At 48.0% G+C, this 18,179-nt stretch overlaps 1 protein-coding gene across 2 annotated transcripts in view; it reads right to left on the bottom strand.

Annotated features, from left to right (window-relative positions):
- GCKR (glucokinase regulator) overlaps positions 1 to 18,179 on the bottom strand; it is a 131,975-nt gene that overhangs the window by 100,602 nt on the left and 13,194 nt on the right. For both annotated transcript variants that reach the window (XM_069768178.1, XM_069768179.1), the window contains one exon: positions 12,259 to 12,356. In XM_069768178.1, coding sequence (XP_069624279.1) covers positions 12,259 to 12,356 — 98 coding nt within the window. The remainder of the gene's footprint in view (positions 1 to 12,258; positions 12,357 to 18,179) is intronic.

Below are 18,179 nucleotides of genomic sequence, written 5' to 3'. Positions count from 1 at the left end.
ACATGGCGGGCAGTGAGTGGGCACTAATAACTCAGCACATGGTGGGCAGTGAGTGGGCACTAATAACTCAGCACATGGCGGGCAGTGAGTGGGCACTAATAACTCAGCACATGGTGGGCAGTGAGTGGGCACTAATAACTCAGCACATGGTGGGCAGTGAGTGGGCACTAATAACTCAGCACATGGCGGGCAGTGAGTGGGCACTAATAGCTCAGCACATGGCGGGGGCAGTGAGTGGGCACTAATAGCTCAGCACATGGCGGGCAGTGAGTGGGCACTCCTAGTGTGATTCTGCACCTTGCTCTGGGCCCAGTTTTCAGCCCTGTCTCTCGTCTATTGTATGTAGGTAGTGTGACTGACTGGGGACACAGACCTTGCAGTTTTCTGCACATACACTTATGGCTGCAGGCAGCTTATACTAGATCTACATATTATATTTTCTTACGATGTATGTGCAGCTGGTGGTTAGAGAGCCTGTCTGTAACTGCTGTAGAGGAGCAGGCGGCTTCTTTATTGTTACAGCATATAACAGCATTGCCCATCATCGAATGTATCTGACCTTATGATGGGACATTTTCCAGGATCAACCTGTAATATACCTTGGTTGTAAACTTACATGGTGTTTTCATCTTCACTTATCCCACATCTTGTGCAGTTAGGGGGGGGGAGGGGTCCTTGAAGTTGGTTATAAATTGGTCTGGGGGATCCATTGGGATATGGATTCCTCTTTTTGGAATTTAATTTGGTTCTTGATCTGGTGAATGGTAGAGGGGATTTTCAGCAAGGGTTTGTTGAATCCTCAGGAAGTTCAAGTGAACATTGGAACCCTGTGGTTGTGGTGCTCCCGAGCTAGTGGAGTAACGGCTGGGAGTAATTGTTGGTGCATTTTATGTTCACTTTTTGTTTGGTAATCACCAGATCTTATGAGCTTCAAGGACTCCTCCCAGCATGTTAATGTTCTTTATGCTTTGATGTTTTATTGTATGCTGTTTTTAATTCTTATATTGTCCCCTTCATATATTTGCAGGAATGGTGTATATCCACTTAGTGCTAAATGTTATATTACCTAAGATGGTGGATAGCACAGACTGAGTGGATTTCCTGGAGCCGGGCAGTTGGGGGGCTCCTTGAAGTTCGTTACAAATTGGTCTGGGGGATCCATTGGGATATGGATTCTTCCTTTTGGTATTAAATATGGTTCTGATCTGGTGAAATGTGGAGGGGAGTTTCGGCAAAGGTTTGTCGGATCCTCAGGAAGTTCAAGTGAACATTGGAACCCTGTGGTTATGGTGCTCCCAAGCTAGTGGGGTAACGGCTGGGAGTAATTGGTACATTTTATGTTCACTTTATGCTTGGTAATCTCCAGATCTTATGAGCTTCAAGGACTCCTCCCAGCTAGCTAAGGTTATTTATGCTTTGTTGGGTTATTGTATGTTTGTATTAATAAAGGTGTGTATTTAAAAAAAAAAAAAAAAAAAAAGCACTTATTTGTTTCTTTTTTTAGTGGGCCCTTGAAGCTAATTATAATTTGATCAGTAGGGGTAACCATCTCAGGTATGGACCCTCTGTTTAGGGGGGGTGTTCATCATAGTATCATCTCGGGTGTGGCCCCTGGATGGAGGGGTGTACATCATAGTATGACCCCCTGGAATGGAGATGTAACCATCTTTGGTATGGCCCCCTGGTGTGGAGGAGTGACCATCACGGTATGGCCCCCTGGTCTCCAGAAGCATTTATATCTTACAAGACCCTGTTAGGGTAAAGTCCCTGTGGTCATGGCAATCATATTCTACATGCATACAAATTGGGTTTTGGACGAGGTCCTGAATAGAACCTGGACAGGTTATATGCCTGGGGTGTTGGACGAGGTCCTGAATAGTACCTGGACAGGTCATATGCCTGGGGTGTTGGACGAGGTCCTGAATAGTACCTGGACAGGTCATATGCCTGGGGTGTTGGACGAGGTCCTGAATAGTACCTGGACAGGTCATATGCCTGGGGTGTTGGACTACGTTCTGAATAGCACTTGGACAGGTTATATGCCTGGGGTATTGGACTGACGTCCTGAATAGCACCTGGACAGGTCATATGCCTGGGATGTTGGACTGATGTCCTGAATAGCACCTGGACAGGTTATATGCCTGGGGTGTTGGACTGACGTCCTGAATAGCACCTGGACAGGTCATATGCCTGGGGTGTTGGACGAGGTCCTGAATAGTACCTGTGACTTGAGAATGCTGAGGCACAGATTTTGACTGTTTATATTGACCAACTCCTATTTCTTTCAAGGTTGTTGTCTGGACGATGCAGTAATCTGGGGCATTAAACTGAAGAGCAATGTATCTAATATGGGTGCCCTGGAGTCAGTGGGAGTGACTAAGAGAAAAGTAATAAAGTGCATCCCGATGCCCTTGAGCCAGTGGGAGCGGCTCGGGGTGAAGACATCAAGTGCATTAACATGAAGGGCAATGTGCCTATTCCCAATGCCTTTGTCCCAGTTGGAGAAGGTTAATGGTATATGTTATTAAGTGCCTGTAAAGCAATTAACAATGGCGTGGCAAGGTTATTAATAATGTCTTTGTAGACTTTTCTGCTATAGGCTTATTTCATTTACCATGTCCAAATATTGCAGAAATTATTTAAATTAGTTAATGATCGGTTATAATGTCGATATTATATTGTGTATGGCTTTTAATTACTCTTTGTTTATAGTATCTTTCTCTTTACATACACTCATCACTTTTTGGGTAGTAATAGTAAGTGGGTTTAAGAATTGGTTACTGCACAGCCCAGCTACTGTATGTAATGGTGGTTTCTTGAACTGAAATCGGTGAATTAGTGAGTTATTAGAGCTGGCTACAATACATGCAGTATAATAGTTTGTGAGGCATCACAGATGTCATTATACAGATAGTCAGACTGTGGCTACCCCTTTGTTATGGTTTAGTTTCTGCATTCCCTATTATAGGATCCACATTGCAGGATGTTTAGCGGCTGTTATTTTGCTGTAGTTACCTGTTGTGAGTTCTGTTTTTGGGCTCCCTCTGGTGGTTACTGATGGTACTGGGTGACTTGTCTTTCCTGGGTTTCTGGGTTCCACCTGTTCCATCAGCATATGGGAGTTTCCTATTTAACCTGGCTTTGCTGGCATTTCCTCGCCGGTTATCAATGTATCCAGTGTGTCTTGTTACCTCTGCTCCCTGCTACTAGAACCTTCTGGACAAGCTAAGTTTGGATTTTCCTGTTTTGTGTTTTGCTTAATTTGGTTTTTAGTCCAGCCTGCAGATATGTGATTTTCTGCTGCTGGTTGCTCTAGTGGGCTGAAATTGCTTTTCATGTACCATGAGTTGGCACATGAGTTCAAGTAATTTCAGGATGGTTTTTTGAAGGGTTTTTCGCTGACCGCGCAGTTCACTTTTGTATCCTCTGCTATCTAGCTTTACCGGGCCTCATTTTGCTGAAACTGTTTTCATACTACGTATGTGCTTTCCTCTCATTTCACCGTCATTATATGTGGGGGGCTGCTATTTGCTGTGGGGTATTTCTCTGGAGGCAAGAGAGGTCTGTGTTGCTTCTGATAGTGGAAGTTAGATCTTCGGCTGGAGCGAGACGTCTAGGATCATCGTAGGCACGTTCCCCGGCTACTTTTATTTGTGTGTTAGGTTCAGGGTCGCGGTCAGCTCAGGTTCCATCGCCCTAGAGCTTGTTTGTATCTGTGCTTGTCCTTTTTGTGATCCCCTGCCATTGGGATCATGACAGTTACCATATTATCGATCATAATTTGGTAGTGTTGCATTGTTAAAATTAATCTGTTGCAGTCCTGGAATTTTGTTCCTTATATGCACAGTCTTTCCATAGCATGCAGATCTGGTTGATGACTTTATTAGGCATGGGTGATGGGGGTCGAGTCCATTCAAGGTGTCAAATGGCCTCGCTGGTGGCGGTTTAGGAGTCAGGTGGAAGTTGCAGACAAGTTAAGGTGGACTCATTTTAACTAATAGAGGATGTAAAACCTCATGGTGGTGAGCAGGCTCGGCTTTGGTGGCCAGCCTCAAGGACATTGTAATGGTAACATCAATCAGGGGCGGGCACAGTGGTTAAGCACAGGAGTGAGGATAATAGGGTCATTGGTGCCCTGAAAGTTTACTGGCTCTGCTTGAATGGCAAGCCAGTGCGTGCCGCCCCTTTATGGCTGTCTGTCCTGGTGCTGTATGTCAGACAGCTGGGAATATCGCAGTACTTGTGAATCCCAATGTACTAGCACTCCACCTGACTCCTACTGTGATTATTTAATCCTGTGATTTGAATAAAAGCTGTGGCCATTTTGACAACCAAAATAATGTGTTTTGTGTATTTATTTTAGTACCTAGGTTTACAGTAGTTATGGTGGTTTTAAGAAGGAGTGGGGTCCATCCCATATCCAAAAGTCATGACAAACTTATTTTCAAAGTTTCATCAAGATCTTCTTAGGGATTCAGTGTTTATTTCAAATTTTAAGTTACTATATAGAAATGTATGGGTTTGCCTTGTTGAAAACGCAATTTAAGTTTAACCTCCGCTAATTTATTTTTAAATAGAGTGAAGTGGAAAGGAAAAAAAGATTTAAAAAATTCAACTTTGACAACCAAAATAATGTGTTTTGTGTATTTATTTTAGTACCTAGGTTTACAGTAGTTATGGTGGTTTTAAGAAGGAGTGGGGTCCATCACATATCCAAAAGTCAAGAAACCACCGGAGACTAGACGGAGGTGGACATGACTTGGGGATGGGTGGACTGAGAACTCCTGCAGCCTTTGTTTGTATTGCAGTGTAGATTTTAAACGAGAGTGATGTTGCTTTAAGAGGAAGGAGTTTAGATGGTTGTGCCTGGTGTATTACTGTGAGGAGGGTGGGGCTTATATAGGGGAGGCAACTCTGGCTCTCCCTCTTTCTCTCACACGATGGACAGGAGGAAACATTACCCGCCCTCCCGCCCTGTTTATAATCTCTGTCCTTAAACTTTTTAATTATTGCTTTTATAATGATAAATGCTTTATTGTATTTTTTAATTTGTCATTGTATATCTTGTACCAGGTTCAATTGTATATTGGCTATAAAGAGTTATTATTTGTGGCAACCTTCTAAGCCCAAGGGAAGGGCAATCCTTCAGCCATGGTTCCCTGGAGGTTTCCTCCACAGGGGTTTTTTCCTCTCCTGAGCGCTGTAGGATGACTCTTTGTGAGTCGGGGGTTGCCAAGTTTAGTCCCATTAATGCTTTTGCAGGGACTCCTAATTTTTAAGTTTGCAAAAATGATTTAATTATAAAAAAAAAAAAAAAAAAAAAAAGGTGTCAAATGAGACTTGGAATTTATAACCCGTCACGGCTTTGCGGTTTAGGAGTCAGGTGGAAGTTGCAGACAAGTTAAGGTGGACTCATTTTAACTAATAGAGGATGTAAAACCTCATGGTGGTGAGCAGGCTCGGCTTTGGTGGCCAGCCTCAAGGACGTTGTAATGGTAACATCAATCAGGGGCGGGCACAGTGGTTAAGCACAGGAGTGAGGATAATAGGGTCATTGGTGCCCTGAAAGTTTACTGGCTCTGCTTGAATGGCAAGCCAGTGCGTGCCGCCCCTTTATGGCTGTCTGTCCTGGTGCTGTATGTCAGACAGCTGGGGATATCGCAGTACTTGTGAATCCCAATGTACTAGCACTCCACCTGACTCCTACTGTGATTATTTAATCCTGTGATTTGAATAAAAGCTGTGGCCATTTTGACAACCAAAATAATGTGTTTTGTGTATTTATTTTAGTACCTAGGTTTACAGTAGTTATGGTGGTTTTAAGAAGGAGTGGGGTCCATCACATATCCAAAAGTCAAGAAACCACCGGAGACTAGACGGAGGTGGACATGACTTGGGGATGGGTGGACTGAGAACTCCTGCAGCCTTTGTTTGTATTGCAGTGTAGATTTTAAACGAGAGTGATGTTGCTTTAAGAGGAAGGAGTTTAGATGGTTGTGCCTGGTGTATTACTGTGAGGAGGGTGGGGCTTATATAGGGGAGGCAACTCTGGCTCTCCCTCTTTCTCTCACACGATGGACAGGAGGAAACATTACCCGCCCTCCCGCCCTGTTTATAATCTCTGTCCTTAAACTTTTTAATTATTGCTTTTATAATGATAAATGCTTTATTGTATTTTTTAATTTGTCATTGTATATCTTGTACCAGGTTCAATTGTATATTGGCTATAAAGAGTTATTATTTGTGGCAACCTTCTAAGCCCAAGGGAAGGGCAATCCTTCAGCCATGGTTCCCTGGAGGTTTCCTCCACAGGGGTTTTTTCCTCTCCTGAGCTCTGTAGGATGACTCTTTGTGAGTCGGGGGTTGCCAAGTTTAGTCCCATTAATGCTTTTGCAGGGACTCCTAATTTTTAAGTTTGCAAAAATGATTTAATTATAAAAAAAAAAAAAAAAAAAAAAAAGTGTCAAATGAGACTTGGAATTTATAACCCGTCACGGCTTTGCGGTTTAGGAGTCAGGTGGAAGTTGCAGACAAGTTAAGGTGGACTCATTTTAACTAATAGAGGATGTAAAACCTCATGGTGGTGAGCAGGCTCGGCTTTGGTGGCCAGCCTCAAGGACGTTGTAATGGTAACATCAATCAGGGGCGGGCACAGTGGTTAAGCACAGGAGTGAGGATAATAGGGTCATTGGTGCCCTGAAAGTTTACTGGCTCTGCTTGAATGGCAAGCCAGTGCGTGCCGCCCCTTTATGGCTGTCTGTCCTGGTGCTGTATGTCAGACAGCTGGGAATATCGCAGTACTTGTGAATCCCAATGTACTAGCACTCCACCTGACTCCTACTGTGATTATTTAATCCTGTGATTTGAATAAAAGCTGTGGCCATTTTGACAACCAAAATAATGTGTTTTGTGTATTTATTTTAGTACCTAGGTTTACAGTAGTTATGGTGGTTTTAAGAAGGAGTGGGGTCCATCACATATCCAAAAGTCATGACAAACTTATTTTCAAAGTTTCATCAAGATCTTCTTAGGGATTCAGTGTTTATTTCAAATTTTAAGTTACTATATAGAAATGTATGGGTTTGCCTTGTTGAAAACGCAATTTAAGTTTAACCTCCGCTAATTTATTTTTAAATAGAGTGAAGTGGAAAGGAAAAAAAGATTTAAAAAATTCAACTTTAGAAAAAAAACTACCATAGGCATAGGTATGGCAGAATATGGCGCATAAAGACTGAATCCCTAAAAAGATCCTAATGAAACTTGGAAGATAACGTTGTTGTACTAATATGAACTAATTCCAATAAAAAAAACGGAGCTCAAAACAGTTTTTCCGTTTCCAACCATGATAACACTGTAGGCATAGGCATGGCAGAAAATGGCGCATAACATCTGAATCCCTAAAAAGATCCTAATGAAACTTGGAAGATAACGTTGTTGTACTAATATGAACTAATTCCAATAAAAAAAACGGAGCTCAAAACCGTTATTCCGTTTCCAACCATGATAACACACTAGGCATAGGTATGGCAGAAAATGGCGCATAAAGACTGAATCCCTAAAAAGATCCTAATGAAACTTGGAAGATAACGTCGTTGTACTAATATGAACTAATTCCAATAAAAAAACGGAGCTCAAAACCGTTTTTCCGTTTCCAACCATGATAACACTGTAGGCATAGGTATGGCAGAAAATGGCGCATAAAGACTGAATCCCTAAAAAGATCTTAATGAAACTTGGAAGATAACGTCGTTGTACTAATATGAACATATTCCAATAAAAAAACGGAGCTCAAACCGTTTTTCCGTTTCCAACCGTGATAACACACTAGGCATAGGTATGGCAGAAAATGGCGCATAACGACTGAATCCCTAAAAAGATCCTAATGAAACTTGGAAGATAACGTTGTTGTACTAATATGAACATATTCCAATACAAAAAACGGAGCTCAAAACCGTTTTTCCGTTTCCAACCGTGATAACACTGTAGGCATAGGTATGGCAGAAAATGGCGCATAACGACTGAATCCCTAAAAAAATCCTAATGAAACTTGGAAGAGAACGTTGTTGTACTAATATGAACATATTCCAATAAAAAAAACGGAGCTCAAAACCGTTATTCCGTTTCCAAAAAATTTGACCCCTACATTCATGTATTGCAACTTTATGTCAAATAAATACATATGTAAATAAATTGGTTACTCTGCTTCAAATGGAGTGAAGTGGAAAGGAAAACTAAATTAAGAAAATGAAACGGTAAAAAAAAATCTAAAATAGGCAGAGATGAATACGACTAAAATATCTACCATAGGCATAGGTAAATTTGCCACATAGGGTTTTAGTATGCACCATTGTGGAGCTACTGAAAAAGGCTAAGGGACCTTTATAAACGCTTAGGAAGCCTTTGCAGGTGTTTGCAGGTGTTTATTGTTAATTATTCTAATTTACTATGAGATCATTACTTTTGGGTTTTCATTGGCTGTAAGCCATAATCATCAACATTAACAGAAATAAACACTTGGAGTAGATCACTCTGTTTGTAATGACTCTTGATAATATATGAGATTCACTTTATGTATTGAAGAACTGAAATAAATTCACTTTTTGATGATATTCTAATTTTGTGAGAAGCACCTGTATATACACTACCGTTGAAAAGTTTAGGGTCACTTAGAAATTTCCTTACTTTTGAAAGAAAAGCACAGTTTTTTCCAATGAAGCTAACATTAAATGATTCAGAAATGAGAGCAGGGAGCCAAGTACGGAGAGCAGGGTGCCGATGACGGAGAGCAGGATGCTGAGGATGGAGAGCAGGGAGCCGAGGACGGATAGCAGGGAGCCAAGTACGGAGAGCAGGGATCTGAGGACTGAGAGCAGGAAGCCAAGAACAGAGAGCAGGAAGTAGAGGACAGAGAGCAGGGAGCTGAGGATGGAGAGCAGGGAGCCAAGTACGGAGAGCAGGGAGCCGAGGACTGAGAGCAGGGAGCCAAGTACGGAGAGCAGGGAGCCGAGGACGGAGAGCAGGGAGCCAAGTATGGAGAGCAGGGAGCTGAGGACTGAGAGCAGGAAGTCAAGGACCGAGAGCAGGGAGCTGAGGACTGAGAGGAGGAAACCAAAGGCAGAAAGCAGGAAGTAGAGGAAAGAGAGCAGGGAGCTGAGGATGGAGAGCAGGGAGCCAAGTACGGAGAGCAGGGAGCCGAGGACTGAGAGCAGGGAGCCAAGTACGGAGAGCAGGAAGCCGAGGACGGAGAGCAGGGAGCCAAGTATGGAGAGCAGGGAGCTGAGGACTGAGAGCAGGAAGTCAAGGACCGAGAGCAGGGAGCTGAGGACTGAGAGGAGGAAACCAAAGGCAGAAAGCAGGAAGTAGAGGAAAGAGAGCAGGGAGCTGAGGATGGAGAGCAGGGAGCCAAGTACAGAGAGCAGTGAGCTGAGGACTGAGAGCAGGAAGCCAGGAACAGAGAACAGGAAGTAGAGGACAGAGAGCAGGGAGCTGAGGATGGAGAGCAGGGAGCCAAGTACGGAGAGCAGGGAGCCGAGGACTGAGAGCAGGGAGCCAAGTACGGAGAGCAGGGAGCCGAGGACGGAGAGCAGGGAGCCAAGTATGGAGAGCAGGGAGCTGAGGACTGAGAGCAGGAAGTCAAGGACCGAGAGCAGGGAGCTGAGGACTGAGAGGAGGAAACCAAAGGCAGAAAGCAGGAAGTAGAGGAAAGAGAGCAGGGAGCTGAGGATGGAGAGCAGGGAGCCAAGTACAGAGAGCAGTGAGCTGAGGACTGAGAGCAGGAAGCCAGGAACAGAGAACAGGAAGTAGAGGACAGAGAGCAGGATGCTGAGGATGGAAAGCAGTGAGCTGAGTACGGAGAGTAGGGAGCCAAGGATGGAGAGCAGGGAGCCAAGGTCAGAGAGCAGGGAGCCAAGTATGGAGCGCTGGGAGCCGAGGTCAGAGAGCAGGGAGCCAAGTACCGTGAGCATTGAGCCGAGTACGGATAGCCGAGGATGGAGAGCAGGGAGCTGAGGTCAGAGAGCAAGAAGCCAAGGACGGAGAGCTGGAAGCCAAGGATGGAGAGCAAGAAGCCAAATACGGAGAGCAGGAAGCCAAGGATGGAGAGCAGGAAGCCAAGTAAGGAGAGCAGGGAGCCGAGGTCAGAGAGCAGGGAGCCAAGTACCGTGAGCATTGAGCTGAGTACGGATAGCCGAGGATGGAGAGCAGGGAGCTGAGGTCAGAGAGCAAGAAGCCAAGGACGGAGAGCTGGAAGCCAAGGATGGAGAGCAAGAAGCCAAATATGGAGAGCAGGAAGCCAAGGATGGAGAGCAGGAAGCCAAGTAAGGAGAGCAGGGAGCCGAGGTCAGAGAGCAGGTAGCCAAGTACGGAGAGCAGGGAACCGAGGTCAGAGAGCAGGAAGCCAAGGACAGAGAGCAGTGAACCGATTGGAGAGCAGGGAGCCGAGGACAGAGAACAGGAAGTAGAGGACAGAGAGCAGGATGCTGAGAATGGAAAGCAGTGAGCTGAGTACGGAGAGCAGGGAGCCAAGGATGGAGAGCAGGGAGCCAAGGTCAGAGAGCAGGGAGCCAAGTATGGAGCGCTGGGAGCCGAGGTCAGAGAGCAGGGAGCCAAGTATGGAGAGCAGGGAGCCGAGGTCAGAGAGCAGGAAGCCAAGGACAGAGAGCAGGAAGCCAAGTACGAAGAACAGGGAGCCAAGGATGGAGAGCAGGGAGCCAAGGACAGAAAGCAGGGAGCCAAGGGCGGAAAGCAGGAAGCCAAGTACGGAGAGCCGATTGGAGAGCAGGGAGCTGAGGATGGAGAGCAGGGAGCCGAGGACAGAGAGCAGGGAGCTGAGGACGAAGAGCAGGGAGCCGAGGACGGAGAGCAGGGAGCCAAGGACGGAGAGCAGGGAGCCGAGGACGGAGAGCAGGGAGCTGAGGATGGACAGCAGGGAGCCGAGGACGGAGAACAGGGAGCTGAGGACGGAGAGCAGGGAGCTGAGGACGGAGAGCAGGGAGCTGAGGACTGAGAGCTGAGGACGGAGAGCAGGGAGCCAAGGACGGAGAGCAGGGAGCTGAGGATGGAGAGCAGGGAGCTGAGGACAGAGAGCTGAGGACGGAGAGCAGGGAGCTGAGGATGGAGAGCAGGGAGCCGAGGACGGAGAGCAGGGAGCTGAGGATGGAGAGCAGGGAGCTGAGGATGGAGAGCAGGGAGCTGAGGACGGAGAGCAGGGAGCTGAGGATGGAGAGCAGGGAGCTGAGGACAGAGAGCTGAGGACGGAGAGCAGGGAGCCAAGGACGGAGAGCAGGGAGCTGAGGATGGAGAGCAGGGAGCCAAGGACAGAAAGCAGGGAGCCAAGGACGGAAAGCAGGAAGCCAAGTACGGAGAGCCGATTGGAGAGCAGGGAGCTGAGGACGGAGAGCAGGGAGCCGAGGACAGAGAGCAGGGAGCTGAGGACGGAGAGCAGGGAGCCGAGGACGGAGAGCAGGGAGCCAAGGACGGAGAGCAGGGAGCCGAGGACGGAGAGCAGGGAGCTGAGGATGGAGAGCAGGGAGCCGAGGACGGAGAACAGGGAGCTGAGGACGGAGAGCAGGGAGCTGAGGACGGAGAGCAGGGAGCTGAGGACAGAGAGCTGAGGACGGAGAGCAGGGAGCCAAGGACGGAGAGCAGGGAGCTGAGGATGGAGAGCAGGGAGCTGAGGACAGAGAGCAGGGAGCTGAGGATGGAGAGCAGGGAGCTGAGGATGGAGAACAGGGAGCTGAGGATGGAGAGCAGGGAGCTGAGGATGGACAGCAGGGAGCTGAGGATGGAGAGCAGGGTGCTGAGGACAGAGAGCTGAGGATGGAGAGCAGGGAGCCAAGGACGGAGAGCAGGGAGCTGAGGATGGAGAGCAGGGAGCCAAGGACGGAGAGCAGGGAGCTGAGGATGGAGAGCAGGGTGCTGAGGACAGAGAGCTGAGGATGGAGAGCAGGGAGCCAAGGACGGAGAGCAGGGAGCTGAGGATGGAGAGCAGGGAGCCAAGGATGGGGAGCAGGGAGCCGAGGATGGAGAGCAGGGAGCTGAGGATGGAGAGCCTGTCATTTGCCCGTCCACCTCTGTGAATGTCCACAGGACTCCAGTTATTACACGCAGCTCCGACTCTCTGGCTTCTCTCAGATTAATTATTGCAGATGATGTGAGAATATGAGGGGCCGATGCAACCTCGTGGCTTCAGGGTCGCTAATCTGATACCTCTGACTGATGACTGAGAGATGTATATTGTGGTTGGGGTCACAAACTTACCTCTGTTATATGAGGGGACACATTCCACTGCGTCCATGATGCCCACCAGTCCCAGTGTCCCCCAACCCAGGATGTACAGGTGCCCCCTCCTCTGTAGACTGCAAAAAGCACAAGGTCAGTAACGGGGGCAAGAGGGTCACACCACACACAGGGGCTACAGAGCACCGCAGGGTCACACCACACACAGGGACTACAGAACACTGCAGGGTCACACCACACACAGGGGCTACAGAGCACCGCGGGGTCACACCACACACAGGGGCTACAGAGCACCGCGGGGTCACACCACACACAGGGACTACAGAACACTGCAGGGTCACACCACACACTGGGACTACAGAGCACCGCGGGGTCACACCACACACAGGGACTACAGAACACTGCAGGGTCACACCACACACTGGGACTACAGAGCACCGCGGGGGTCACACCACACACAGGGACTACAGAGCACCGCGGGGTCACACCACACACAGGGGCTACAGAGCACCGCGGGGTCACACCACACACAGGGGCTACAGAGCACCGCAGGGTCACACCACACACAGGGACTACAGAACACTGCAGGGTCACACCACACACAGGGACTACAGAACACTGCACGGTCACACCACACACAGGGACTACAGAACACTGCACGGTCACACCACACACAGGGACTACAGAGCACCGTGGGGTCACCCTTGTCCTTGTATTGTCTACTATAAGCTGCCGCCACCTTCTGGTTATTGTTATCCTATCCTAGATCTCCTCGTACCTTACCAACCGCACATTCAGCGTCTCCCACTCCCACTCCCACACTGCTTTCTCATCCCACCCTCTCTCTGTTGGAGTCCCCCAAGGATCTGTTCTAGGATCCTTACTCTTCTCCATCTATACACTTGGCCTGGGACAACTCATAAAGTCCCATGGATTCCAGTACCACCTCTATGCTGATGACACTGAGATCTACCTCTCTGGCCCAGACGTCACCGCTCTGCTCTCCAGAATCCCGGAGTGTCTATCAGCCATATCCTCCTCCTTCTCCTCTTGCTTCCTCAAACTCAATGTGGACAAATCTGAACTCCTCATCTTTCCTCCATCCCATAGATCTTCCTTACCTGACCTATTTATTGCAATTAACAACATCATGCTTTCCCCCGTACCGGAAGTCCGCTGCCTCGGAGTAACCTTCGACTCTGCCGTCCTTCACACCGCCCATCCAAGCTCTTTCCACCTCCTGTCGCGTTCAGCTCAAAAATATCTCCAGAATCCGTCCTTTCCTCAACCCCCAATCTACTAAAATGCTTGTGCATGCCCTCATCATCTCCCGCCTTGACTACTGCAACATCCTTTTCTGCGGCCTCCCTGCTAACACCCTTGCACCTCTCCAGTCCATCCTTAACTTTGCTGCCCGACTAATTCATCTCTCTCCTCGCTACTCCTCCGCTTCTCCCCTCTGCAAATCTCTTCACTGGCTCCCATTCCCTCTGCGTATCCAGTTCAAATTACTAATACTGAGCTACAAAGCCATCCATAACCTGTCTCCTCCATATATCTCTGAACTAATCTCCTGATATCTTCCCTCACGTGATCTCCTGTCCTCCCAAGACCTCCTTCTCTCCTCCACACTTATTCGCTCCTCACCCAATCGCCTCCAAGACTTCTCCCGAATATCCCCCATCCTCTGGAATTCTTTGCCCCAACACATCTGACTATCAACCACATTCAGACGGAACCTGAAAACTCATCTCTTCAAGAAAGCCTACAGCCTGCACTGACCCCGCTGCCGCCTCATCACTACTGAAACTACAGCCTCACCAACACCAGAGCTACCGCCTCACCAACACCGGAGCTACCGCCTCACCAACACCGGAGCTACCGCCTCACCAACACCGGAGCTACCGCCTCACCAACACCGGAGCTACCGCCTCACCAACACCAGAGCTACCGCCTCACCAACACCGGAGCTACCGCCTCACCAACACCGGAGCTGCCGCCTCACCAACACCGGAGCTACCGCCTCACCAACACCGGAGCTACCGCCTCACCAACACCGGAGCTACCGCCTCACCAACACCGGAGCTACCGCCTCACCAACACCGGAGCTACCGCCTCACCAACACCGGAGCTACCGCCTCACCAACACCGGAGCTACCGCCTCACCAACACAGGAGCTCCTGCAACCCTCAACCTGTTGTCTACATCCCCTCCATCCGGTAGAATGTACGCCCGCAAGGGCAGGATCCTCGCCCCTGTGTAGCAGTCTGTCATTGTTAGTCTGTTTACTGTAATTTGTATGTAATCACTTCTCATGTAATCAATGGTACTATGTAAACCGCACAGCCAGCTCTTCCCTCTCCTAGTGTATCCTCACCCACCCCCTGCAGACTGTGAGCCCTCGCGGGCAGGGTCCTCCCTCCTTATGTACTCGTGTGCCTTGTTATCTGCTCATGTTTAATGTAATTGTCTATATTTGCCCCGTATTCACATGTAAAGCGCCATGGAATAAATGGCGCTATAAAAATGTATAATAATAATAATAATAAAATAATAATAATAATAATAATAAGTGTTATAACTACAGCAGTGATAATTCGTTTTTATTTGCTGACCCCTTCTGGTCGTGTTTGGTAACTGCATTCTCTCTATTTACTGTAGTTTAGTAAATTTTGCTGCCATCGTGTGGTCAATGTTATGTACAACAGTAGTGGATGCTTTCCTGAAACGGAAAGTACTTGCAAGCAGCATAATACAAAGAATAGCAGGTTTACCCAGAATCCTTTGCAGTAGGCGGAGCTATGCAAATCATCTCTTTCCACCCCTGTCTAATCCACAGCGCTTGGAATCGCCAAGCGTGCAATGCTGCGGATTAGTTTCTGAATTTACACAGCCAACCAATTCCTACCTGTGGACACGTGTTTCGGGCTTTAGGCCCTCATCAGCACAGGGCTGGAATTGGTTGGCTGTATGGAGTGGGGCTCGGTGAGCAAGCGATACATACATGCTAGCCACCTTAGGGAGAGACCCAAGTTGGGCTAAATGTAGCGGGACGAAAGAGACCGAAAAGCCCTCTACTTAAAGGAAATACATAGTGGATGCTTTCCTGAAACGGAAAGTACTTGCAAGCAGCATAATACAAAGAATAGCAGGTTTACCCAGAATCCTTTGCAGTAGGCGGAGCTATGCAAATCATCTCTTTCCACCCCTGTCTAATCCACAGCGCTTGGAATCGCCAAGCGTGCAATGCTGCGGATTAGTTTCTGAATTTACACAGCCAACCAATTCCTACCTGTGGACACGTGTTTCGGGCTTTAGGCCCTCATCAGCACAGGGCTGGAATTGGTTGGCTGTATGGAGTGGGGCTCGGTGAGCATGCGATACATACATGCTAGCCACCTTAGGGAGAGACCCAAGTTGGGCTAAATGTAGCGGGACGAAAGAGACCGAAAAGCCCTCTACTTAAAGGAAATACATAGTGGATGCTTTCCTGAAACGGAAAGTACTTGCAAGCAGCATAATACAAAGAATAGCAGGTTTACCCAGAATCCTTTGCAGTAGGCGGTGTAAATTCAGAAACTAATCCGCAGCATTGCACGCTTGGCGATTCCAAGCGCTGTGGATTAGACAGGGGTGGAAAGAGATGATTTGCATAGCTCCGCCTACTGCAAAGGATTCTGGGTAAACCTGCTATTCTTTGTATTATGCTGCTTGCAAGTACTTTCCGTTTCAGGAAAGCATCCACTATGTATTTCCTTTAAGTAGAGGGCTTTTCGGTCTCTTTCGTCCCGCTACATTTAGCCCAACTTGGGTCTCTCCCTAAGGTGGCTAGCATGTATGTATCGCTTGCTCACCGAGCCCCACTCCATACAGCCAACCAATTCCAGCCCTGTGCTGATGAGGGCCTAAAGCCCGAAACACGTGTCCACAGGTAGGAATTGGTTGGCTGTGTAAATTCAGAAACTAATCCGCAGCATTGCACGCTTGGCGATTCCAAGCGCTGTGGATTAGACAGGGGTGGAAAGAGATGATTTGCATAGCTCCGCCTACTGCAAAGGATTCTGGGTAAACCTGCTATTCTTTGTATTATGCTGCTTGCAAGTACTTTCCGTTTCAGGAAAGCATCCACTATGTATTTCCTTTAAGTAGAGGGCTTTTCGGTCTCTTTCGTCCCGCTACATTTAGCCCAACTTGGGTCTCTCCCTAAGGTGGCTAGCATGTATGTATCGCTTGCTCACCGAGCCCCACTCCATACAGCCAACCAATTCCAGCCCTGTGCTGATGAGGGCCTAAAGCCCGAAACACGTGTCCACAGGTAGGAATTGGTTGGCTGTGTAAATTCAGAAACTAATCCGCAGCATTGCACGCTTGGCGATTCCAAGCGCTGTGGATTAGACAGGGGTGGAAAGAGATGATTTGCATAGCTCCGCCTACTGCAAAGGATTCTGGGTAAACCTGCTATTCTTTGTATTATGCTGCTTGCAAGTACTTTCCGTTTCAGGAAAGCATCCACTATGTATTTCCTTTAAGTAGAGGGCTTTTCGGTCTCTTTCGTCCCGCTACATTTAGCCCAACTTGGGTCTCTCCCTAAGGTGGCTAGCATGTATGTATCGCTTGCTCACCGAGCCCCACTCCATACAGCCAACCAATTCCAGCCCTGTGCTGATGAGGGCCTAAAGCCCGAAACACGTGTCCACAGGTAGGAATTGGTTGGCTGTGTAAATTCAGAAACTAATCCGCAGCATTGCACGCTTGGCGATTCCAAGCGCTGTGGATTAGACAGGGGTGGAAAGAGATGATTTGCATAGCTCCGCCTACTGCAAAGGATTCTGGGTAAACCTGCTATTCTTTGTATTATGCTGCTTGCAAGTACTTTCCGTTTCAGGAAAGCATCCACTATGTATTTCCTTTAAGTAGAGGGCTTTTCGGTCTCTTTCGTCCCGCTACATTTAGCCCAACTTGGGTCTCTCCCTAAGGTGGCTAGCATGTATGTATCGCTTGCTCACCGAGCCCCACTCCATACAGCCAACCAATTCCAGCCCTGTGCTGATGAGGGCCTAAAGCCCGAAACACGTGTCCACAGGTAGGAATTGGTTGGCTGTGTAAATTCAGAAACTAATCCGCAGCATTGCACGCTTGGCGATTCCAAGCGCTGTGGATTAGACAGGGGTGGAAACAGATGATTTGCATAGCTCCGCCTACTGCAAAGGATTCTGGGTAAACCTGCTATTCTTTGTATTATGCTGCTTGCAAGTACTTTCCGTTTCAGGAAAGCATCCACTATGTATTTCCTTTAAGTAGAGGGCTTTTCGGTCTCTTTCGTCCCGCTACATTTAGCCCAACTTGGGTCTCTCCCTAAGGTGGCTAGCATGTATGTATCGCTTGCTCACCGAGCCCCACTCCATACAGCCAACCAATTCCAGCCCTGTGCTGATGAGGGCCTAAAGCCCGAAACACGTGTCCACAGGTAGGAATTGGTTGGCTGTGTAAATTCAGAAACTAATCCGCAGCATTGCACGCTTGGCGATTCCAAGCGCTGTGGATTAGACAGGGGTGGAAAGAGATGATTTGCATAGCTCCGCCTACTGCAAAGGATTCTGGGTAAACCTGCTATTCTTTGTATTATGCTGCTTGCAAGTACTTTCCGTTTCAGGAAAGCATCCACTATGTATTTCCTTTAAGTAGAGGGCTTTTCGGTCTCTTTCGTCCCGCTACATTTAGCCCAACTTGGGTCTCTCCCTAAGGTGGCTAGCATGTATGTATCGCTTGCTCACCGAGCCCCACTCCATACAGCCAACCAATTCCAGCCCTGTGCTGATGAGGGCCTAAAGCCCGAAACACGTGTCCACAGGTAGGAATTGGTTGGCTGTGTAAATTCAGAAACTAATCCGCAGCATTGCACGCTTGGCGATTCCAAGCGCTGTGGATTAGACAGGGGTGGA

The sequence above is a fragment of the Ranitomeya imitator genome, chromosome 5 (assembly GCF_032444005.1).
Source record: "Ranitomeya imitator isolate aRanImi1 chromosome 5, aRanImi1.pri, whole genome shotgun sequence".
Lineage (NCBI taxonomy): Eukaryota > Metazoa > Chordata > Amphibia > Anura > Dendrobatidae > Ranitomeya > Ranitomeya imitator.
The sequence above is the reverse complement of the archived record's forward strand: the minus strand, read 5'-3'. Positions and strand labels throughout refer to the sequence as shown.